This window comes from Cutaneotrichosporon oleaginosum (assembly GCF_008065305.1).
Source record: "Cutaneotrichosporon oleaginosum strain ATCC 20508 chromosome Unknown ATCC20508_contig04, whole genome shotgun sequence".
NCBI classification, from domain to species: Eukaryota; Fungi; Basidiomycota; class Tremellomycetes; order Trichosporonales; family Trichosporonaceae; genus Cutaneotrichosporon; species Cutaneotrichosporon oleaginosum.
In genome coordinates this window covers 1,508,630-1,531,187 of record NW_027072173.1, presented here as the reverse complement: position 1 = coordinate 1,531,187, position 22,558 = coordinate 1,508,630, and the positions used below count along the sequence as shown (strand labels likewise).

Genomic DNA, 22,558 nt, shown 5'->3' with positions numbered 1-22,558 from the left:
ACGAAGCTGATGTAATTTCCGACCTGCGTCAAGATGAATCTGCCAGCCCATTGATCAACTTCTGGGCAGCTTGTTCAGGAGGGCAATGCCTGGGCTACACATCTTTCTGTCCCAACGATTGAAATCTGACCATGACTAGCCCCAGCCAAACCATACGAGACTCCTCTCCGTAAAGCCCGGCTGGAGGCTTCCTCGTCACGCCTCCTCGGTAAACATGTATTTGTCCAGTCGTCAGTCGAGCCCTTGCCCAGTCAGTCATACAGATACATGGTTGACCTCGGATCGAGCCTGAGCGACCTCACCGCTGCAACACAACCCTAGTTGGAGTTCTGTCCTGTCCGCAACGAAGCCTCCGTGAGCTCGATGACCTGGTGTCAGCGTGTACGAGAGTGAAGCCTTCTTGGGCGCCCACCTTCTGAATGTCGGGGCGCTGCTGGGGGTCCACAACCAGCATCGCGTCGATGAGCTTTGTCACTCGATCAGAGTAGCCGCCCGGGTGTCGGTAGCGTCCGGACATGACGGCCATGGCGAGAGACGAGCCATCGGTCTCGAATGGGCTGAAGCCGTACGCCACGGCATACAGCGTACATCCCAGACTCCAGATGTCGACCTTCTCGTCAAGCGTTTTGCCCGTCTTGACGTCAAACAGTTCCGGTGCGCGGTAAGGCATCGTGCTGTGTTCGGCGGCAATATCTTGTTCGAGCAGCGCCTGCTGGCGATTAGAGATGGGGATGCGAGCTCTGGATGTAAGCGGAGGCAATAACAACTCCAGGAGGGAGTGGGTTGAAGAGGCAAGTTGGGAGACGCGTGTGAGAGGAGCTACTCACTTGATCGTCGACCCAAAGTCCATGAGAATGGGCGTATCATCGTCGGCGAGCATCACATTCCCCGGCTTGATGTCGCGATGAGCGTATGGCACGAGCTCGCCCTCTTGCCCCGGCTCGTCCTCTGGAGCGTCGAAAACAAGCTCAGGTTGGTTAAGAAGTGGCTCGTCGTCGCGCGTCGGAGGGTATGTTGCCGTGACATTCGGTAGGCGGTATTGGTGCATGGCACGGACGGCGAGACAGGTGCCGTGGAAGATGCGGAGAAGGCGGTCCTCGTCAATCCGGTTTCCAGTCACCCCGTTCTGCGTCATCAAGTCCTGCAGGTTGCCTTTGGGGTAGTAGGGAAGGAATCTGGTGTGAGCGTGGGAGCGACATGAGGAGCGGTGCGGAACGCCGAGCGACCCTCGGCGGCGGATGCCAGATTGGCAAGGGGTTGCGCACTCACAGATAGATGATTTTACCGTCGCCGCTCTCGTCCTGCTGCACTGCCGAGTCCAGGAGCTTGATGATGTTTGGATGACGGAAGCGGCGCATCATCTCGACCTCCCGCATTGCCTGCTGCACACCCTCCTGACCTGTGGTAACGAGCATCTTCTTGAGGGCGAACAGCTGCCCCAGGCTCGTGTCGTGTATAAGGTACACGAAGGAGAAACCTCCCTCGCCTAGCAGCTTGTCAACCTTGTACTGCCTCCCGTTGATCTTGAGTGTCGCATCGCTGAGGTTAGCACCGGCGATGAACGGAAGCCCGCGGGTGTTGGAGGGAAGGTAGTCGGGTTTCCGAGACTTACGGACGGCAAATGCACTGCTATCAGCAAGCCCTAACGCAGCAGACGCACCTGTGTCACAGTCATGAGCGCATCCTGCGCGTAGAACTTCACGCGGTCAAGCGCGATGAGAAGGTTGTCGTTCATGGTGGATGTGGAAAGATGAGAGCTCGGCGCGTCCTGTTGCGGTGAGGCGCCAACAAGGCGGTGTGGGGTCCCCGGTGGTCCCTGCCCAACTCGATTATTTGCTGAGTTCGACTGTGGCCTCTTCCAACTTCTGCATGCTCTCCAACCGTCTAGCACGACCACTCCGCCGCTTCTACATGGCCTCCGCCCGTCCCGTTATTGCCGCAGGCGCCATCCGCCTCTCCGACACCGAGGACAAGTTCGTGACTCTCCTCGACGAGTTCTCGCGTGGCTACAACCCCCCAATCGAGTGCCGCATTGCGGGCGGCTGGGTGCGGGACAAGGTGAGCGCTGCATCTCTCTCTGTCTCTCTCTCTCTCTCTCTCTCTTCGTTGTCTTACTTTGGGCTTCTGCTGAAGCCAGATCCTTGATCTTCCCTCTCATGACCTCGATGTTGCGCTGTCCACGACGAGCGGGTATGCGTTCGCTGAGGCATTCGTCGCCTTCCTCCATGAGCACGGCGTGACCACAGGCAGCGTGGGGCGCGTCGCTGCAAACCCCGAGCAGAGCAAGCACCTTGAAACGGGAACTACAAGAGTGCTGGGTTTAGAGTGCGACTTTGTTGGCTTGCGCAGTGAAACGTACACCGACTCTCGCATCCCGGACCAGGTCAAGCTCGGAACGCCGCTCGAGGACGCCTTGAGGCGTGACCTGACGGTCAACAGCTTGTTCTTCAATGTCCACTCGCGCGAGGTCGAGGATTGGACGCGACATGGCCTGTCTGATTTGACGAAGCGCATCGCGCGCACTCCGCTTCCTCCGAAGCAGACATTCCTCGATGACCCCCTCCGTGTCCTTAGGTGCATCCGCTTCGCGTCCCGCTTTGACCTCGCCATTGAGCCCGACGTGAGCGCAGCCATAATGGAGGGCGATATTAAGGCTGCTCTTAAGACCAAGGTGTCCAAGGAACGCGTTGGTATTGAGACGACCAAGATGCTTCAGAAGGCCCCACTGCGCGCCATGGAGCTCATTGACGAGCTCGGCCTCCACTCCAGCATCTTTGTGGTGCCGGATCAGAACATCCAGCCGCCGCATGACCGCGGAGAAGGTTTGAAGGCCACTCAAATCCTCGCCGCTGTACTTGAGCGCGAGGGACGGTGGAAGGGCAGCGAGGCACTGTGGCTCGCGGCGGCCGTTTGCCCCTTCCGGGGCGCGATCGCCGCCGAGAAGAAGAAGGATTCGCCTGCAGCAGCAGTGGTGGTCTCAGAAGGTCTTAAGGTGAGACGAGACGAGTTTGGTAGCTAATGACAGCTGTCTAACGAGCTCAAGCTCGGTGTGTCGAACCTGTTCGAGGCGGCCTCGCTCTTGGATCCCAAGGTCCAAGGACGCGCGCGCATTGGCACGACGCTTCAGCTCCCCGCCGTGAAGCCCTGGGAGAGCAGCATTGTCTGGGCTGTGGTCGACCGCATCTTGCCCACTTGGGAAGGAACATGGGGCGCAGAACAGGACGCGATTCTCGTGGAATGGACCACATTCTACGACAAAATTGTAGCCCTCGGACTGCCGGAGAGTATCAAGCAGCCCCCACTGGTCAACGTGGGTTACAATCCATTGGGTTGGGCGCTCACACCAGGGCAAGGAGCTGCAGGCCATCCTGAGTCTGCCACCAGGCCAGCTTATCCAGGTCATTCTCAAGGCCATCAACTGGTGGCAGCTGGACCATCCTGAGAAGACGAAGGAAGATGCAGCGGCGTGGGTCGCGGAGCAGTGGGCGGGCGAGGCTCGGGCCAAGTGGGAGGCGGATATCCCTCCCCACATTCCAAAGGCGAAGAAGAAGGGCGCGGAGAAGAAACAGCAGCAGCAGAAGCAGCAGACTCAGAAGAGGCCATAGGGGGGCGCGGCGCGCGGCTCTCCCAGTGCCAAGCGCCAATGCGTACGATAGACTCTACATAGTACATATATACACTTTACAAGCGATCACCAAACGAGATTGTGAAGGGTCGCAATTCTGGCGGAGCGTCCAACCCAGAAGTCACCAGTGACAGGCAAGTCACCGATTTCGATGTCCTCGCCGACCCCTAGATCCGCACGCACATCCACCACTCCGCCAATGCCGGCGCTCGCGCCGCCCTTGAAGATGACTTTGCTCACGAAGGCGCGGAAGATGCTCTCCCGGCCCTCAAGCACGTCAAGGGGCACATTCTCAAACGGCGCGCGCACTACCAGCGCGTCGGGGGTGGCGGGGTCGTCGGAGCGCACCGTCGTGGAGTGGAGGAAGTGGGATGGGTGAATGCGAGCGAAGGCTCCCTGCGGCGGATTGCGGGGGTCGGGCCGGTCATCGGATATGGCCGGACCATCGTAGATGAGGACATCCGGTTGAATAGCGGAGACGTTGAGATCCACACCCTCGAGGCCGTCGGGCAACTGCACAAGCGCGACAACGGTGCCGCTGGCCTCTATGGCATCGCCGCCGCCAAGCTTCATGCCCTCCACTGTGACAGACCGGACAATCTGTGGTGCAGGGTGCGGCGCTGGGAACTTGAGGTTCAAAGAGAGGCTGGGGAGGGTCTGGAGAACGAACTGTGGTGGTGAGGGGCCTTTGTACCGCCGTGGCATGTCGTGAAGGCCGCGCACAGTGATAGGAGAGTCCTGGCCGTGCAGGAAGCGCCGGAGGAATTTACCCAGCGCATCAGAGCTGCTCGTGGCCATAATGTCGCCCTCGAGCGACAGCTCGATCCTCTCCTTTGACACGCTGGCGGTGTTTGCCACGACTTCAGCCATACGCGCGCCCTCGTACTCAATCGCGAAGGGCAAGGGAAACGGGATGTCGGCGACTCCAGGGTTGGGCAACGCCGCCAGAGCGATGATACGAAGTCCGTCCCTGTTGGTGAAGGTGTAGTTGTGCAATGTCACGAGTTTACTTAGGTCGAGCTTCTTGCCAGGCTGAGGAAAATTGGGGAGCGCCGGCACTGGCATCAGAGCGTGAACGAGCGGGGCACTGGTTCAGCGCCATCTAGATACCACTCACCGTCGAACTTGATGGGAAAGGCAAGGTCCGCTTGAGTGAATGTGAAGCCTAGAAGTCGGGCCTGAGCCTCCGGCACACCCAAGATCACCTCGGCGTCGCCAGCAGCCCATGCCTTCTGGACCCAACCCCAGATCTCACCGACCGACGCTATCGGTGCCCCAACCGCCTCCACAGAGAGCGGGCGAAGTTCATCCCCGCGCACGAGGGGCACAAGGATGTCGCCCGGGAACGTGATGTTGAGTAAGGGCAAACCGCCGCCGCGCGGGTATACCTGTAGCTGCGGAATAGTGACTCGCACGGTGTCCGGGAGGGGCACGGCGTGTGCGGCGCCGCGCCTGAGGCCCTGCCACCAACTACTTCCGCGGCGACCATCCAGAGCGAGAGCGGAATCGATGTCCAGCCCACCTGAGAGTGTGACGTTGACGCGCACGCCCTCGTCACTGACATTCTGAATGTGGAGCGTGGGAGTACCGTACTTGAAGCTGTCGGGGAGGTCTTGGATCTCACGCTCGGAAGGTACGAAAGAGGCGGCGAGGATGGCGATGAAACCCACACTTGCGAGAAGTGCTAGCAAGGCGACGTAAACCCCCAAACGACGAGGTCGGGGTGGAGCCTGAACACATGCGGGAGGCAGAGAGGAGGACGAAGATGAGGAGGGGTCACCAAGAAGTGGGGAGCGCTCGGTGGGCGGGGCGGCGCGGGCCTTGCCCTTATCCTTGGCAGTGGGCATCGTCGAGCTGCGAGAAGGGGAGGTAGATGTGAAGTGGGTGGCAAACGCGGGTCTGGGAGGTGCTCTCAGCGCATCCAATACAGCGTCGTCGTCGGCGAAACGTACGGAAAGATAGCGCTTCCCGTTAAGACAAGGGAGATGTCGCAAGGCAGTAGATTGAATGAGAGACAGTGGAGAAGTGATGAGAAGACTCGAGTTCGAGTGGCGTGGAGATCGCATTCTCAGGGGTGGATGGGTGATGAGCTTTCGGCTGGATTTGTGTTGGTTTCCAGTTCCGTGCCTCCGACTAACAACTCAAATCACCAACAACCTCCGTGACGTCTGTCTGTGCGCCATGTTCGACCGACCCACCTCCCTCCCCGAGGGCAGGGTGGCCACACTCGGTAAGTCCATGGTCCCATGGGCTATGAGAGCGGCAGAGTGCCTGACCGCTGACTGGAGGTATGCTAATCATCGACCACTTCGCTGTCTGCGACGAGGACGGCCGAGAGGTGCCCGTGGACGAGCCAACAGTGAGACACCAGTCGGTCGGCACGCGGAAGGGTAGAGTTAGAACTGACACTAGCTCGGTGGCGGCGGCTTGTACGCGACCGTGGCTGCGCGACAATTCCTCCCCCCCGCTAACGTGGGGTTCATTGCAGATGTTGGGCCTGACTTCCCGGCCTCCTTCCGGTCGCAGCTGGAACGGCTTGGGGAGATGGTGTCATTTCGCCCGAGAGACGTCACAACGCGTGCGCTCAACATCTATTCCGGAGCCAGGGTTGGGTATGCCGGAGAGTGGGCAGGCTGATGCCAGGGAGGGGACGCAGAGCTTTCGATACCTTGTCCCCCGTAAGCAGATCACGCCGCGCGACTTCCTGCCACCTTGTCCAGTAGGAGGCGTGCGTTGGCTTCACGTTGTGTGTGATACGCAGCGTGCGGGGGCAATCTTGGATGAGATCCAAGGCATAGGGGTCGGGTGGAGGACAGCATGGGAGCCGCTAGTCCGCGTAAGCTGCTCCATCCAGCTCAGGCTTACGCCAGACAAACGCAGATTTAGACGAATACGCCGCACTGGCAGCCCGCTTCGATATCTTCAGGTGCGTATACGTGCTATGAGGCTGATGTAGTCCAAACCATCTCGAGCTCGCGACTATCCTGGGCCGGGACGATGGGGTGGAAGTTAACGCCGCTGCCTTTCGCGCTCGATGCTCCACCCCGATCGTAGTACGTGCGGGTGCTGACGGTGCGTATGCTCTCTCCTACGAGTGGAGCGGCAGGGTCCCCGCGTTTTGGCGAGATGGAAGCCGCATTCTCGATGTCACGGGCGGGGGCAACGCGTTCATGGGTGGTCTCCTTGCGGGATTACTGCTCACGAACGATATGCGAGCTGGTGCGTCACAGCAGCGACTGAGCTGAGCACAGGCTGTATCTATGGCTCCACGGCCGCATCTTTCGCCATTGAGCAACGAGGAATTCCTCAGTTGTCAACAGAACATGGCGAGGAGCTGTGGAATGGCGACGACGCTTGGGCGCGGCTCAAGGAAATGGCGCGGCGGACGGAGCTGCTCGAGATAGAATCGTCCAACTGACACTCTTCTTGCGTCTCTACGCCTGCTCATCTCAGCATCTCATCGTCCACTTCTGACACATCTCACCTCATGCAATGCATCAACCCCAGCTTGACTCTTGTCGAAATCATCAACTGCATCCAAAGAACGAAAAGAGTCCATACAGATTGCAACATACACGAATACACAACACCTAAGCTCCAACCTTTTTCGGCTTGAGACCCGACGGCTTGGTGACAAGTGTCTGGCGTGAGCAACAGACGTACAGAAGGCGCACCTTGTGAATGTGCGGGAGTACTCCGCCACCGGCGATGGTAGCGCGAATGAGAAGGTCGAGCTCCTCGTCGCCGCGGATTGCGAGCTGCAGGTGACGCGGAGTGATACGCTTTACGCGCAGATCCTTGGCCGCATTGCCTGGGATCAGTGTCTATCCTCTTTTCCCTACGACGTCCCACCCCGTCTGTGACAGGGCTAGTGGAGACGCACCAGCAAGCTCTAGTACTTCGGCGGTGAGGTACTCCATGATAGCGGCAACATAGACTGCAGCTTTCGCGCCGACGCGCACATTGTTGGCGTTCTTGTTGCGGAGGAACCTAAAGTCAGGCGCGTCAGTGCGCTTCGTACCTGTGGATACGGCCGACAGGGAACTGTGGGGGTTAGGGCGCGCGCGAGATGGGGGTAAGGGCGTACCTGGAGGCCGGCCTTAGAAGAGCGAGTAGTGAGCACTTTTGCCTCGGAGGATGTCTTGGCCTTGCCGCCCTTTCCGCCTGTGGTCTTGGATGACATTGCTGAGTTGATGAACGGATGGATTGGATGGAAGTGTCGCTATTAGGGGTAGAGTGGGATCGAGTTGGCGACTGCCGAGACGTGGTTGTTTTGATCCAACCCGCGTCTGGGGTGTATTTGCTCCCGTTCACTCAATTGCTTCACGTGGCTATTACCTAACCTCCCTCCACCGTCATCGATTTGCCTCCGTCCCACAACCGCTTCACTCCTCGTCGCTGCTCACCACAACTTTGTCCACCAAGCCCAAACAAACCTCGCCCGCTTCATCCATTTCACCACGTCCTCTTCCACACCATGTCGCGGCTCCCACTCGCGCAGTGGGATCCCTCCCTTTTCACAGAACTCCTCCATCTTCTCACCTTAGTCGCATCCCGCCCCTCCACTTCTGTCCTGCGCCGCTTCTTCGACAAGCTCGATGAAGCTCGCCCATGGATACTCGCCCTCACGGCTCTCCCCAGCCCCAACAATGAGGACAAGGAGTTCATTGGAAAGAGGTCCATTTCAACGTCTGATGGGGTCGAGGTCCGCGTCACCGACGAACTCCTCGTCACGACAAACACTGTTGCAGACAGTCTCAACCTCTCCCACCTCCTTTCTGCCATGCTCGCCCTCCATGCGGTCCAGCAGCGCCCACGGTTCCCCGAACGCTCCGATCCAGAAATTGCTGTCTACTTGCTGCACGAGTACCTGCAGAGCATGCTCGACTTTGTCGTGGATCTTCTCAAACTCACTCATGGCGAGGACGCTGAGCAGGGGGAGGCATTTGACGACTTGCGCGGCTGGGTCGAAGACCTGCTATCGGAACGGGGCACTCACGGATTTTTGCCGGACGTGGCCATCGACCAGGTTGATGTGCTCCAAGGACGTCTCGACAGCGTTGTGCGTACACAGGCGTCGGGCGCGCAGTTCGAGCTCCTCAATTTCCGCGCCTCAAGCTTGCGTCGAGAGCAGAACCGTCTCGCCGGCATCGTCGCTACCCTTGGTCTGAGCGGCCTTCTCAAAACGTCGCAAGTGGTCAAGATTATCAAGTGGTTGAAGAAGTCGCGACCAGATGCTGTCGTTGGCACTATGCTCGCCGCCTTCTTTGCCGCTACGCCGCCATTGGAAGAGGCCCAGGGCACCCCCCAGAACGATACGGTGCAGGCATACGCGGGTGTGTCAAAATTCATGCTTGTGATGTGCAACATCATTGTGAGCTAAACTCGAAGGAAGGACGCTGACGCCCAGTTCAGCGAAAAGGACTGGCAGAGCGCTGAGGTGCACGATGCAGCCAAGGTACAGTGGGCTGTGTTCTACACAAGTGCTCTCAAGTTTGAGCCGTCGTTGCCGCAAACGGTAGGACTGGACGAGAGCGGCGCGGAGCGGCATCTTCAGGAGGCTGTGAATGGGGAGGCGTTCAAGTTCCTTACCAATCTCGTTGCGCATCTCGAGGAGGAACCTGAGGACCCCACCACCGCACTCGCGACGCGATCAGATCCCGACAACAACGCCTTTATCTACTCTCAATTGCAGAGGCTGGTGGGCTGGCTGGCGAAGCGGCGCCACTTCCTCCGCGGACTCAAAAACAAGGAGGAGGACGTCGGGGTCGTGCGGCGATCATCAGGAAGCCCGCCAGCCCAAAACTTCCAGTCGTTCCTCACCCTGATGGCAGCAGTATACCAGCACTTGCCACAAGATAGCGCAACGGCGCTGTGGGACGAATCGACATTCACGGGCGTCGTGCTGGACTTGCGTACGCCATACCCTTCCGATGCGTTCTGGGACGTTTTGTGTGCCATCTCAAAAGGTCCTGAGTGCGCGAGCAAGTGCTACGAGAAGCTCAAGGACACGAGCTTGTCGTGGAACGCCTTGTTCAAGTTCTACCAGCATTACATTGATCTCATGCCGCCGCTGTACGGTACGCTCAAGACTACACACCAAACATCGATCGAGGGTATGAGCCACGACGAGTATCTGGCCGCCGATGGGTGGACAAGGCTGCTGGCGATTGTCGTGCGCGACTCAACGATCGCGCGCGGGTCTCTCCTTCAGTCTAAGCCGTACCCTCTCCAGACCCTCTTCGACATTGTCAACTGCGATATTGCTACCGATCTCAAGGCTGTGGTGTTCGACGCGATCAACGCGTTCGTCCAGCGACGTGGTGATTCGGCCGATGATGATGTGGTCTCGCGCGCCGTTGAAAACTACGAGCGCGTGACTTTTGCTGACCCCACACTGGACGTCCGCGAGGGTAGTCGCGTGCCCCAGCCCATCGGCTGGATCCAGCGCATGGAGCTCGCTGAGCAGGATCAGGGCATGTACCCGCTCACGCGCGCGTACATTAGCTTCCTCACCACCCTCATGCCCTCGGAGAAGGGGCGCGTGAACGGCGCCTTGCGTCGTGGCGCCATGTACGTGATTGACCGTGTGCTGCTCGGCTCTAGACCCCAGGCGTCGACTGCCGAGCACTGGTCCAACTATCAGGTCATCATGGCCTTTTTCGAGAAGGCGCTGCAGACCTTCGACCTCACGGACCTGCTTTCCCCGGCGCGTGGCACGGCCACTGCTTTGTCCGAGCAGCCGGGCTTCCTTATTCTCCTGCGCCTTCTGAGTGAACCTTCAGTGTTCGCCCCTCTTGGCGACATTATCGATGGCGCCGTGCCCATGGCACCCAACAGGCCACGCATCGCCAACGAGTGCCTCCTCCGCGTACTCCGCATCTTCTACCGCATTCTCGACATCCAGCTTGTTTTCAGCGACGTGCTTCTCCTCACCTTGCAGTCGACCGCCGGCTTCAAGCGCCCGCTGGGCTTCCAGTCGCTCGACCACCTGCTGCTGAACCGTCTCTCGAACGTAATTCACATTGCCCTCTCGGTCGCGGACCGGGACAACAGCGTCGCCTTTGTTTCCCTCAAGATCATCGCAGCGCTGGCTCAGTCTCCTGTCTTTTCGAGTGCGGACATGTTCCATGGCGTTTACGCAAAGGTTATGAACCGCCTTGCAGGTGTCATCGACTCGTCTGACGAATCCATTCGCATCGCACAGGCCTTCTCGTCGAAGCTAGCGGAGGAAGGTGAGGACATCTCCCCGGACTACGTCGCCCTCGAGTCGAAGGCGGTGCTCCGCGGCGAGGACTCTGACCACCTTCCTATCCTCATCCGAACCGCGATTTTGGACATGCTTGTGGACAACACGGCAGACGCTACGAGCCCTAATATTGCGCACTTCCTCCTGGGTTTCGACTTCCGCGCCCGTGAGCTCGGCCTGCATGATCCTCGCGCTCCAGGATCGCGTCGCTCCTGTCTCCAGGTCATCCTGGAGCAGCTTAACGAAAGGCCGCCCATGATTCAACTGCACCCCGTCCTTGCTGCTAAGAGCGCGCAACTCATTCACCAGCTCTTCGCCCACCCCGTCACAGGGCCGTGCACCATGGCCTACACTGAGTCATACGAGGGCTTCCCAGCGCGGCAGCTGGGCGCCCTACCGCGGACGTGTCCCGCAGTTTCCGCCGACGTTGTGGGCATGGGCATCGCATCTACGTCCACTGACCAGGTTGAAACTTCAGCTGACGTCCTCGTGGCGTACCTGAACTACCAGAGATTCATACTTGCTTGCGTCGGCATCCAGTCATTTGCATTTGAGGGCCACGGCGCATCGTCTGAGTTCATCTCTCATCAGCTCTTTGCGGATGATGACGAGGAGGAAGTGGACAAGCGCCCGCCCCTTCTCATCGACCTTGTGTCCAACATTGCCATCAGGTTCGATGAGACCGACGCCGACGCCCAACAAGACAAGACGCTCGAGTTTTACTATAACTTCAACTTCGACCAGTATAAACAACCTGGAACAGATTTGTTCGACCTCGATGTACTCGCCCGCGCGCTCAAGTCGAACCGCCGCCAGCTTGAGCGCCAGGGCGCCGTGATCCAGGGTACCTCCGCCGACGCAATGGCTAAGGAGGCACAGTACATTCTTGCGCGCTTGGCCTTCAAGAACCGCCAGAATCAGATCTTCGTTGCAAAGGGCGACTTCCTGCAGGCATGGAACGAGACACTCAAGGTGGCGCTGGCGTTGCTCTTCCACTATGTCGCAGAGGACAGGCAAGAGGTCCTGCTCTTCGAACTGCTCAACTCCGTGCTGGACAGAATGAGCGCTGACGTGCCGCCTGGGGTGCTCGACCTGCTCTCAGAAGCTGTTCTGATGTCTGTCAACACGCTCATGACCGCTCTATCGACGCTTGAGGCCTCAAACCTTCCGCTGGACCAGATGTCGACGGTACTCACCAAGATCATCGACGCGCTCCTCAAGCCGGGCACGACTGAGATTGTGCGCGGCAACCTCTACGCTGCCATCAGCCAGTACCTCCAGCTCGTGCCCTTGGACGGACCGCTTCGTCGCTCGGCGATCACCGTCTTGGCCGCCCGTAGGGACCGGTTCGTCCCCCTGCTGTGCCGCGACGCGATGGACATGCGGGATGTCTGGAAGACTGAGTGCTTCTCCCTCCTCGCGAGCGTCGTCGCCTTCGGGGACAACCACCTTCTTACCCCTGTGGTGAGCGGCCGGTTCCTCGCCCAGTTCGTCCGCTCTATCAAGGACCGCGAGCTCCAGCTCCAGGAATGCCTTGTGCCCGACCCCGACGGACTGCACACCTTCTGGGTATACGAGGCCAACGTTGCTTTCCTCACGGCGTACGCTGGCTCGGCAAAGGGTGCAAGTGACCTTGTCGACGCCGGCGTGTTTGAGACATTCGCCACGTGTAGTTTCATGGGTGTCTCGCCATTCAACGACGATGTGCTCTGTGGGTTTAGGGAGCCGGATGGTCAGTTGACAGCAGCTATCGTGTCCAATGCCGAGGCCGTTGAGCGTCAGCACCGCGTTCTCATCACCGCTCTGCAGCTTCTCGTGCGCGTGCTGGCGCACCCGTCGCGCGTCGGGCAAAAGAACGCGTTGTCCTTCCTCAGTGCGCATCGCGACTCGTTCCTCATCCTTTTGCGCGAGAACCAGGCGTACATTACGCCCACTGGCATTGACGAGAGCCGCCTCATCGTGGCGCTCTTCACATCAGTTGTGCCGAAGGTGTCGCCAGAGGAACTTCGGAGCTCCTCCGGTTTCGGCGCCTTCCACCACGCCGTCCTTTCCCTGGCAGCCAAATTCCTCGAGCCAACATGGGCCGACAACCTCCGCGAGGACGCTGCCGATGCTAAGGACAGGGTTCTGAACCTGAACCAAGTGATTATTGCCTACCTTGTCGCCACGACAACAGGGCTCAAGGCCGGGTCACCCGCTTCGCCTGGTCCAGTCTTCGTTGTGGACGCCGCCCGCTCAAACGGCGCTGTGCGTATCGGCTCTGCCCCATCCCTTTCGGCGGCGGTGGAGTATGTCGCGGAGCTGGCAGAGACAGTGCAGGACGTCTCCAATGCGTACGACGACATTGCAGACAAGCTCGAGGCCGGCGAGGACATCGATGTGGCCAGCCTAGGCGCTACAAGTGTCGAAGGTCTACAGGCTAGTTTTGCTGCGAAGACCAAAGCCATTTTCAGTAAGCTCTCGCTCGTCCGCTGTAGCTGACCTCCAGACATGATCGAGTCCCTCCTTCTCCTTATCTGGCGCCACATGATGTACTACACGGCCGACGCTGGAGGGGAGGGCATACGTCCGACCACGCTAAGTCTGAGCTTCTCCTCCGTGGGTATGAGTAGCGCCGCGCCAGGAGCTGTGAGCATGCGCGCCCTCGAACGCGTTGCCGCGTCGCTGCGCGGCGTGCTGGACCGCCTCGATGACGTCGACATCACCAACCGCAAGGGCGACGCGTATTACGCCATGCTGGTCCGCCGGTTGCGAGAGTTGTGTGGAGGTCTTAGCGAGTAGAAGCCAGGATATAGTGTAAACGGGTCTTGCGGCAGGCGGCCGACGAGACAGGTCATAGATGTGTAGCAACGTATGAGCATGCAATTGCAGTGGACTAGTAAGGACCTTCAGATTGGTAGGTGAGGACCGGTGTACGTATATCCCTCCATTGACTTGGACGTGCGGACAGATTGATCCCGCTCCAGTGCCTGAGGGTCGCTGTCCTGGACGCGTTGGGCGATCAAGCATAAGCATCCCGCGCCGTCCATCATCGCTCATCTCGACACTCAACATTCTCCCCCCACCTCTCCACGCTCCCTCTCCCCACTCTCCTTCCTACTCAACTGTTATCCCTGTCCACATAGCCCGCCATGGGCGAACGCGAAGATGAGCGCGCACTGAATCTCGCTTTCCAGACGTTGCTCGACGGCACGCGCGAGGCGACCGAGCAGCGCGTGGAGCTCACCGCGCTCCGGAAGCTGTGTTCCAGAGGTACGTGGCTCTGCGCGCTCGTTGTTTGATCCTTCAACTTCGTCTTCGCCTGCCTATCAGACTGTTCCCCGCTTGCTGGAGCTTGGTGCTGGGACTGGTTATCGCCTACTACTTTGCCAGTTCCAGAAGCCAAGTTGGCGAGCGCCTGACATCAGTCGCCCCGGATTTGTCTAGCGCCTGTATCGTCCGTTCCGCCGCACAGCAGTGCACTCTTTTGTTTTTCGCAGCTCCTTCCTCTCGCGACCTCGGCTTGCTACACCTCGGTCCGATTCTGCGCTACTGAAGACATCGCACCTCCTGTAGTCGGCTTGTAGCCCGCTAACCCCACAGGTATCCCCTCTCAACCCGCTTTCGTCCGCCCGCTAGCCTACTCGCTCGTTCTAGGTGTTCTACCACCCGAAAAGCGCGCATGGAAGCGGACACGCCGCGCCCAGCGCGAGAAATACTACGTGAGCTTGCATATGCCGGAGCTAATCTTAGAATCTCGTTCGCGCGGTCATGCAGGAGCTGGATGCTGCGCCATCGGTAGGTCCCCGACTGCCTTCCTATGATCCACACCGCATACCGACATTCCACGATCGCTTGTGAGGCATGAGCGCTTTCGCGCGCTCACTTACGCCGCTGTCATCGGCTTGTCTGTGATGACCGTCTGCACGATTGCCGCGCTCAAGCGTACAGCTCTCCGGTTCCATGGGCTGCTGGTCTCGCAGCTGCTGACGTACAGCCCACCGATCCACCTGCACCGGTAGACGCACTGCTACTCCGCATCGCGCAGGACCTCGAACGCCAGGCGCCAGACATTGTGCCTCTGCGGGCACGAACGCTTCCTCCTCGCTCCTCTCCTCTTGCACCCGTGCGCGATGACGGTGCTATAACCGAAGAGGAGGATTCGACTTCCGAAGAGGAGGGCACGGGCGCACGCAACGAGGACGTGAACCGCCGGGAGCGCGAGCGGCGCAGAAGGCCCCGCCCACCACCTCTTCTTTGCCGACGCGTCTTGTTTGCGCGCCTGGACCGCATCATCGCAGCCAAAAATGGCATTCCAGACAAGAGCAAACAGGAGGAGGCGAGGAAAGACTCCGAGCCACTGTTGTCGCCAAAGATTGTCCTTTCACCGGACGCTGAACACCCTCCCGCCAAGGATCACACGCCTTCGCTCTCCCTCACCATTCCCGCGGATGCCGAAGGCGCACATCCGCCCTCGCCCATCACGCTCCTCTCGCCGCAAGCTGTGCGCGACGCCTCACGCATCGCTGACCCCGCACAGGGCGACACGCACATTGAGGCCATCACGCGTCTCTTGTTCGTCTTCACTCGCTCCAACCCCGGTTGGACGTATGCGCCGTCGTTCATCGACATTGTGATTCCACTGTACTTGATTTATGGCGAACTCATCGAGCGCCACAGAGGCGATCCGGTGCATGGCAGCTACGCCGAGGAAGAGACGTTCTGGGCGTTCACCGCCATCATGGGTGAGCTCGGCGACGTCGTTTCCTCTGGCCCTGATGGCAACATCAACCTCGCTATGCAGCGCCTCGGGCGGCGCATGCGCTGGGCCGACGAGCCGCTGTGGACAACGCTTTGCAGCCGCAACCTTGACCCTGCACAGCCGCTATACACTTACCAGTGGCTCACGGGGCTCATGACGCACGATCGCGCCAACCTCCTCAACACCTGGGACTACCTGTTCTCGCAACCACCGACAACGCCCGAGATGCGGTCCAAGCTGGACACCCTCATCGACCTCTGTGTTGCCGTTATGTGCATGCTTAAGCAGCGTATTTACTGCCCGCCGGCGCCGTCGCCGCGTAGGCGCAAGACGCTGTGGAACGAGCCGGAGAATATTGTCGCGCCGTCCGTCATCGATGAGGAAGATCCGGAGACGTCGTTCGTGCGCGTTCTTCAGCTGTTCCGCAGCTATAAGCTCAGTGAGCTTGGCGGGACGCCTCATCTCCTCTTCACGGCCTTTGAGCTTCACCAGGAACGTCTGACCGCGATCATGGAGGGTACGGACCCCGATGCGGCCGGCTGGGCTGAGGAGCGCGACAAAGCAGCGGGGAAGAGCAGCTGGGCGACCGCCAAACTGCGCGCCGCAGCTCAAGGCGCGTGGTCGTCTTACTCTCAGTACACGTCTCAACTCTCACAGTCGAGCACCGCTGATTCTCTGGCGCGGGCCTCGGCCAGCGCCAAGGCCGCCTCGCAGGCCGCCATCAGCAATGCCCCCGCAGGACCAAACTGGAAGGGACTGAGTGCTGCGGCGAGCTCTGCCGCCGGGCGATGGCTAAAGCGAGCTCCTCGTGATGATGAGTCGATAGATGGGGAGGAGTTTGAGCACTTCTCCTCACTTCCTTCGACACCAGGTCATCCTCGCTCGCCTATCTATGGGCCTCTCTCGCCCGACAAGCGTAGCAGTCTCCCCAACCCTCCGCCGAGGAAGAGGAGCGATAGTAACGCGTCCAGCTCTGCCCTATCCGTGACAAGCCTGCACGACAAACTTTCCGGCCTGGCGCTCACAATCGGCGCGACAAAGGAGAAGGTCGAGCCTCCAAAGAAGGATGGCCATCTTGCAGCAGGGCCCCGGCCACTCCTTCTCTCGAGCTCAGTACGACGTGCAAGCAACTCGGGCGGGCAATCAGGCGGGCGATCACCTAACGGCCGATCGCGAGCGAGCAGCCCGCTGCCAGGTCACAGAGTGCCGTCAGGTGGCCGATCACCGAACGGCCGTTTGAGCGAGCCACTGCCAGGCTTGTCGACGCCTCCACCACACGGCGTGCACGGTGGCCTGTACCGGATAGGCAGCCGGAACCGCAAGCCATCCTCGCCGACCAAGAGCAGCTCAGACGGTCATCGCAACTCTGTGACGAGCTATGGGAGTGACTCGGATCGCACGCGCGACAGTGTCGCCTCGACCCCCTATGAAAGTGACGCTTCGAGGACCTCCAGCGCTGAATGGCACTCGGCCATCGCCTCGACACCTAAGGCGGCGCATGCACGTCTTGAATACGCCAAGCCGCCAGCGTCCTCACACGCCTTGTCCAGGGCGACCTCTGCACCTCCACCGCCTCCAGAGCCTGAACCAGAGCCAGAGCCGGCAGAGCCTGTCAGCATTCCGACGCCCGCAATCGGTCATCTCACTGAGGAGGACTATGAGCACGTGTACGAACCAGCTGAGGACAGCTTTATTCTGCTGGATGCATTGGAGCAGGACGCCCTCGCGATCCGGAAAGCAAAGCCGGCACTTTGTGTCGAGATCGGTTCCGGGTCGGGCATCGCATCGACCTTCATGGCCTCAATGCTTGGTCCTTCGAGCACCTGCATTATCTCAACTGACATCAACAAGTACGCTGCGGATGTGACGCTGCGCACTGGTGCTGCAAACGATGTGCCCCTTAACCCGGTCCTCTGCAACCTACTCGACCCACTCGCGAAGCGTCTCGCCGGCGAGATCGACCTGTTCATCTTCAACCCGCCCTACGTTGAGACTGAGGAAGCGGAGATGACTGCCACCCAGGCGGGTCGCGACATCGGCGGCGCCTGGGCCGGCGGCAACTTCGGCATGGCCGTGACGAATCTCGTCCTTGAGAAGCTTCCCGTAAGTGTTTTCTCCCTCCATTTCCAAATCACAAAGAAAGTGCGAGAGCTCACTCTAGACGCTCCTCGCTCCAGGAGGAAGATTCTACCTGGTCGCAGTCGCGCAAAACAAACCTGACGAGATCAATGCTCGCATGCGCGCCGCCGGGCTCGAGTGCAAGACAATCATCAAGCGCCGCGCGGGCCGCGAGCTACTGAGCGTCCTGCGCATGACGCGGCCAGCGACGAGTAGTATTCGGGCGCCTGTGGCGCAGCAACCTGTGCCCGAGCTCAAGGACAAGGTCGACGACGAGTATGGCGGTCTGCTCGATGCGTACGTGTAGTGTAGATGTAGTGTTAGTGCATACAAGCATAGGTCAGGGCATGCGGAACAGAGGACAAGCGTGAGTGTGGAGTGAGAGGGCGCATGGAGAGGAGACCAAGCCACAGCTGCTCTCTACTGGAGCGATATACACCGCCGCACCTGACGCATGAGAGAATGTTGGTTATAGAGGAGCTGCGAGGCAACTGCACAAGCGAGGCGAGGCACCTCCACCACCATAACACCACCATAACGGCAGGCTAGGATAAGTTCCGCACGTCGATCGCGGGCTCCCTGACGTAGCCAGCTCAGCAGCTCAGCACTTGACCTCGCTTCCACACCATCTCTCATCGTGAGCTGCTGCAGACGAGCCATCTAACCCAGACCATGGCTCAGGCTCCGCCCACCTCGGGCCTCCACCAACTGAGCACTGTCCTGTGAGTTAGCCTGTCTTCGTGGGCTGACGGACAGCAAGCGCCTCGAGGGTGCGTATGACGTTGGCCAGCGCCGGGTAGCGGAGAGGCTGGCAGGAGGGTGAACGCAGCGGCGATGGCTGGTTACGAGCATGTGGATCGGAGTGATGGCAGTCGCCCCGCTGCTGTGAGCCTAGGCTTTCGGTATCGTCGACGTGCATACCACCCTCCCCACGCCACACACCTGCGCCCCCGCACGATGCCGTTCGGGACACTCCACGCCATCACATTCCCCCTCTGTCTCCTCATCCTGCTATCTTCTGCTTCAACTGACCGTAGCCGTCACCTCGCGCCTCGAGGATGTCGCAATGTCCCAGCAGAGCGTCGGCACCCTCCGGTCGCCGACGGGGACGGCGCACGAGTCGCTCGTCGGCACCGTCGCCGGGGGCGCGGTCGGCATGTCGCCCTCGCCATCACGCGGCGGGGCGGCTGCGACCCCACCACCTCCGCCCCCGCCTCCCCCACCTCCTCAGGAGGAGGAGGTGACCCCACCTGTCAAGGCATACGCCGATGAGGTTGGCGAGGCAGTCAAGGAGTTCGAGGCGAACGCGAAGAAGGTCGGCGGGCTGGTTGAGCAGGCTGTGAGTAGGCTCGAGGGCGTGCGACTCCGTTGCCCGCCCCGCCGGCTGGGGCTAGCCATCTCGCCTGGGAGTGCAACTGACGCCAGTCCGCCCTCATCCCGCCCCTCGTCGACGCGCAGTACGCCTACCTCAAGATGGCCTCTGCGCACTGCAAGCCGGCCGCAGCACCTGCAGCTCAGGGCCTTCTCAAGCCGCAGGCGGACGCGATCGGCGCCATCATCGAGGCCAAGGACAAGCTCGGCCGCACCAAGGACGGGCGCGAGTGGGGGGCGGCGCTCTCCGTCCTCGGCGAGGGTGCAGCGGCGTGGGGCTGGGTCCAGGTCGAGCCTGCACCGGCGCCGTTTGTGGGCGAGATGAAGAACTCGGCCCAGTTCTGGATCGACCGCGTCAACAAGCAGTTCAAGGAGACCAACCCTGACGCTGTTACATGGGCGCGCTCCTTCGGTGCAATCATCGAGGCGCTGCAGAAGTATGTCAAGAAGTGGCACACCACAGGTGTGGTGTGGAACCCCAAGGTGAGTCGGAGAGAGTGCACATATCACACAACGTTACCCGTGCGGCGCTCTGCAGTGCGATGTCCCCTTTGCTGACGACAGGGCGCCCCAGCCCCCGCCACAGTCCCCTCTGCTTCGTCGGCTCCTAACGGAGCCGCTGGCGCTCCCCCGCCCCCTCCACCACCGCCTGCAGCTGCCGCCGGCGCCACGCCAGCCAAGTCGAGCGGCGGTGGCCACTCCGCGCTCCTGGCCGACCTCAACCGCGGCTCGGGTGTGACTTCCGGCCTCCGCAAGGTCGACGCGTCGCAGCAGACGCACAAGAACCCGGAGCTGCGCACATCTGGCGCTGTGCCTGACCACACATCGCCAAAGAGACCAGGGCCGCCGCCTACCAAGCCCAAGCCCGCCTCATTCAGCAAGACGCCGCCTAAGAAGCCTGCACGCACCGAGCTTGAGGACGGCAACAAGTGGATTATCGAGAACCACGAGGACAACAAGCAGATTGTTATAGAGGAAACCGCGCTGCACCACACCGTGCACCTGTTTGGGTGCAAGAACAGCGTGGTGCGCATTGCGGGCAAGATCAATGCTGTGACGATGGTGAACTGCAAGAAGACGTCGCTGGTTGTTGACACGCTCGTCTCGTCGCTGAGCATCACCTCGTCGCCCTCGTTTGAGGTCCAGATTACGGGTCTCGTACCCACGATCCAGGTGGACTCCACCGACTCTGGGCAAGTGTACCTGTCCAAGGGGTGCATGGACACTGTTGAGATCATCACGGCCAAGACCTCGGCGATCAACATTTCCATCCCGACCAGCGACGACGGGGACTACGCCGAGCGGCCGATCCCCGAGCAGATGAAGAGCCGCGTCGTCAACGGCCGCCTTGTCACAGAGATCGTCGAGCACGCCGGTTAGGTTGTACAGAATGCATGCAATTACACAGCCCCCGCCGCGCGGTAAAGGCTGACCTTTTTGTCGTCGCCCGCGATGGCGAACTGCTTCCCTGCGGGCAGGGCGCCTTCGTACTCGCCCTGCCAGGCCACACCCCACACCTCAGCCTCGGCCGTGCTGGTGCTAACGCATGCACGCTGTCCCACATCCCAAAGCTTGACCATCTTGTCGGCGCCGCTATGGTCAGCGCAAGGCTCGTACACTTCACTTACCCAGATGCAAGGAGCTTCGAGTCGGGGCTGGCCGCGGTACTCAGCACCCAGCTCTGGTGTCCCTGCAGAATCGCAACAGCTCCCTCACCACGCGCGCCTTCTCCGCCGGCCCGCACGTCGTGGAGCACGATGCGCGCGTCGTCGCTGCCCGAGTACAACCACTGGCTGTCGGGGCTCCAGTCGAGGGTGCGCACACACAGCGCGTGCGCGGCGTAGCTCGCCACGACGGTCGACGTCGAGACGTCAAGCACGGCGACATGTCCACTCTCCATGCCGACAGCGAGCTGTCGCCCGTCGGGCGAGAACTTGGCCGTCATTCCAAACCGCCCCTTCTCGAGGGTAGCCGAGCTCTCCTCGCCGGCCAGCTTATCGGAGATGCGCCGGAGCGCGACCTTCGTCCCGCGCCCAGCCCACGCCCAGGCCTCGGCTTGAGGATGGAGTGCGGCCGCGTACGCTGGAACGTCTGTTGTCAGGCATACGTAGGAGAGGGGAGGGAAGGAGGCCCGATGAAAGGGAGAAGGAACACTCACCACTCTCGCGCCCTGTATCAAACCTGTCAACCCACTTGCCATCCTCCGCGAGGGCTACGGTACCGTCGAGACTCGAGGCAATGAAGCGCCCGTCCGCACTTCCGCTGATGCTCGATATGGCCAAAGGCAGCGCCTCGAGCTCGTTCAGCGGGAGTGCGAGGTCCGTAGGGTCGTGGATGCGGACAATGCCGTCGGCACCGCCAGAAACAAGGCGGGGGCCGAGCCAGGCAAGCGCCCAGAGCGCGTCGTTTTGGACTGCTGTCAGCGGTGTCCGCAGCTGAAGGGCAGGAGAGAGGAGGAGATGAGCTGGCGCAGAGCGAGAAGAGCGGAGACACACCTGGAGTCGTCTCCTGCGGAAGGTAGACGAGAGACTGGAGTTAGATCTGTTGAGTTGTGCAGCTGCGCGCTCACCATCGGTGTGACGAGATTGTTGTGGACTGTGGACGAGGAAGATGGGTTCGATCGCGTTGTTGCTGGACATTGTGAGCATCGACCGTGGGAGAGCTGGGCTGGGCCGGCGGTAATGCGTCATAGGTCGAGGCCAAGCTGACATCTCTCTGCCATCCTCTGATTCTTCAGCTCGCTTTCGCTCTTGCTCCCTCTCTCGCTCTCTTCATCACTCTCTGCATCTCCTGATATCCTATCATGCCGTGGCAGAAGACCTTGTGAGTCCAGCTTGCAAAAGAGGAGCTGACGCCAGCCGCCTTCCGTACCAGACCAAAGGCATGCACCTCGTCACGCGCGAGGTCGTGCGCGAGTGTGAGGAAGGCCTGCGCGGTGTCGACGTCGGCATCTTCACACTAAACTGCATGCACACGAGTGCAGGACTGACTGTGGGTGACTTCTCTTCCTTCCTGCACAATCGAGGGGAGGCCGCTAGCGGGAAGCACAGCTGCGAGCAACTAACACCAGGTGAACGAGAACGCCGACCCGTGAGCTATACTCACGGTAGCCAATCTGACCCCAGCTCGGTGCGCACCGGTGAGCCTACTTTGACTAGCTGAACTGACGGCAGATATGGACATGGCGTGAGCTCCGAAGGTGACCTCCGGGCTGACAGCAGTCTGGACAAGATCGTGCCAGAGTCGTTCCCGTGGGAGCACACTGACGAGGGACCGGAGTACGTCTAGCGGCGAGATGCTGCCAAGCTGACTTTAGCGACTCAGTGTCGCACCTGAAGACGTCGCTCGTCGGCAACTCCATCACTCTCCCCATCTCGAAAGGCAAGCTCGTGCTTGGGACGTGGCAGGGGTGAGCTAAAAGTGTCAACCAGGCTGACAGCAGCATCTACCTCGC

At 60.5% G+C, this 22,558-nt stretch overlaps 9 protein-coding genes across 9 annotated transcripts; 6 read left to right on the top strand and 3 right to left on the bottom strand.

Moving 5' to 3' along the window:
- Positions 1 to 317: 317 nt before the first annotated feature.
- Positions 318 to 1,735, bottom strand: COLE_05043 (uncharacterized protein; the record flags this gene model as incomplete). The annotated part of the gene is made up of 6 exons (XM_018423471.2): positions 318 to 368; positions 413 to 740; positions 828 to 1,175; positions 1,270 to 1,539; positions 1,613 to 1,626; positions 1,661 to 1,735. The coding sequence occupies 6 exons, from the start codon at positions 1,733 to 1,735 to the stop codon at positions 318 to 320; spliced, it is 1,086 nt and encodes a 361-aa protein (XP_018278135.1).
- Positions 1,736 to 1,869: 134 nt separating this feature from the next.
- Positions 1,870 to 3,605, top strand: COLE_05042 (uncharacterized protein; the record flags this gene model as incomplete). The annotated part of the gene is made up of 4 exons (XM_018423472.2): positions 1,870 to 2,058; positions 2,138 to 2,992; positions 3,026 to 3,310; positions 3,348 to 3,605. 4 exons carry the CDS (start codon positions 1,870 to 1,872, stop codon positions 3,603 to 3,605), a joined length of 1,587 nt encoding a protein of 528 aa, XP_018278136.1.
- An 86-nt stretch (positions 3,606 to 3,691) lies between these two features.
- Positions 3,692 to 5,472, bottom strand: COLE_05041 (uncharacterized protein; the record flags this gene model as incomplete). The annotated part of the gene is made up of 2 exons (XM_018423473.2): positions 3,692 to 4,683; positions 4,743 to 5,472. 2 exons carry the CDS (start codon positions 5,470 to 5,472, stop codon positions 3,692 to 3,694), a joined length of 1,722 nt encoding a protein of 573 aa, XP_018278137.1.
- A 767-nt stretch (positions 5,473 to 6,239) lies between these two features.
- Positions 6,240 to 7,043, top strand: COLE_05040 (uncharacterized protein; the record flags this gene model as incomplete). Its single annotated transcript, XM_018423474.2, has 4 exons — positions 6,240 to 6,461; positions 6,496 to 6,551; positions 6,582 to 6,844; positions 6,877 to 7,043. The coding sequence occupies 4 exons, from the start codon at positions 6,240 to 6,242 to the stop codon at positions 7,041 to 7,043; spliced, it is 708 nt and encodes a 235-aa protein (XP_018278138.1).
- A 172-nt stretch (positions 7,044 to 7,215) lies between these two features.
- On the bottom strand, positions 7,216 to 7,808 carry COLE_05039 (uncharacterized protein; the record flags this gene model as incomplete). The annotated part of the gene is made up of 5 exons (XM_018425435.1): positions 7,216 to 7,266; positions 7,300 to 7,436; positions 7,509 to 7,615; positions 7,647 to 7,669; positions 7,713 to 7,808. The coding sequence occupies 5 exons, from the start codon at positions 7,806 to 7,808 to the stop codon at positions 7,216 to 7,218; spliced, it is 414 nt and encodes a 137-aa protein (XP_018278139.1).
- Positions 7,809 to 9,689: 1,881 nt separating this feature from the next.
- Positions 9,690 to 13,355, top strand: COLE_05038 (uncharacterized protein; the record flags this gene model as incomplete). Its single annotated transcript, XM_065626383.1, has 5 exons — positions 9,690 to 9,800; positions 9,840 to 9,875; positions 9,906 to 12,113; positions 12,147 to 12,585; positions 12,622 to 13,355. The coding sequence occupies 5 exons, from the start codon at positions 9,690 to 9,692 to the stop codon at positions 13,353 to 13,355; spliced, it is 3,528 nt and encodes a 1,175-aa protein (XP_065482324.1).
- A 650-nt stretch (positions 13,356 to 14,005) lies between these two features.
- On the top strand, positions 14,006 to 14,677 carry COLE_05037 (uncharacterized protein; the record flags this gene model as incomplete). Its single annotated transcript, XM_018420412.1, has 2 exons — positions 14,006 to 14,126; positions 14,457 to 14,677. 2 exons carry the CDS (start codon positions 14,006 to 14,008, stop codon positions 14,675 to 14,677), a joined length of 342 nt encoding a protein of 113 aa, XP_018278141.1.
- A 1,448-nt stretch (positions 14,678 to 16,125) lies between these two features.
- Positions 16,126 to 18,040, top strand: COLE_05036 (uncharacterized protein; the record flags this gene model as incomplete). Its single annotated transcript, XM_018420409.2, has 2 exons — positions 16,126 to 17,718; positions 17,777 to 18,040. The coding sequence occupies 2 exons, from the start codon at positions 16,126 to 16,128 to the stop codon at positions 18,038 to 18,040; spliced, it is 1,857 nt and encodes a 618-aa protein (XP_018278142.2).
- Positions 18,041 to 18,799: 759 nt separating this feature from the next.
- On the top strand, positions 18,800 to 20,484 carry COLE_05035 (uncharacterized protein; the record flags this gene model as incomplete). Its single annotated transcript, XM_018423475.2, has 3 exons — positions 18,800 to 19,072; positions 19,159 to 19,587; positions 19,669 to 20,484. 3 exons carry the CDS (start codon positions 18,800 to 18,802, stop codon positions 20,482 to 20,484), a joined length of 1,518 nt encoding a protein of 505 aa, XP_018278143.2.
- Positions 20,485 to 22,558: the final 2,074 nt, after the last annotated feature.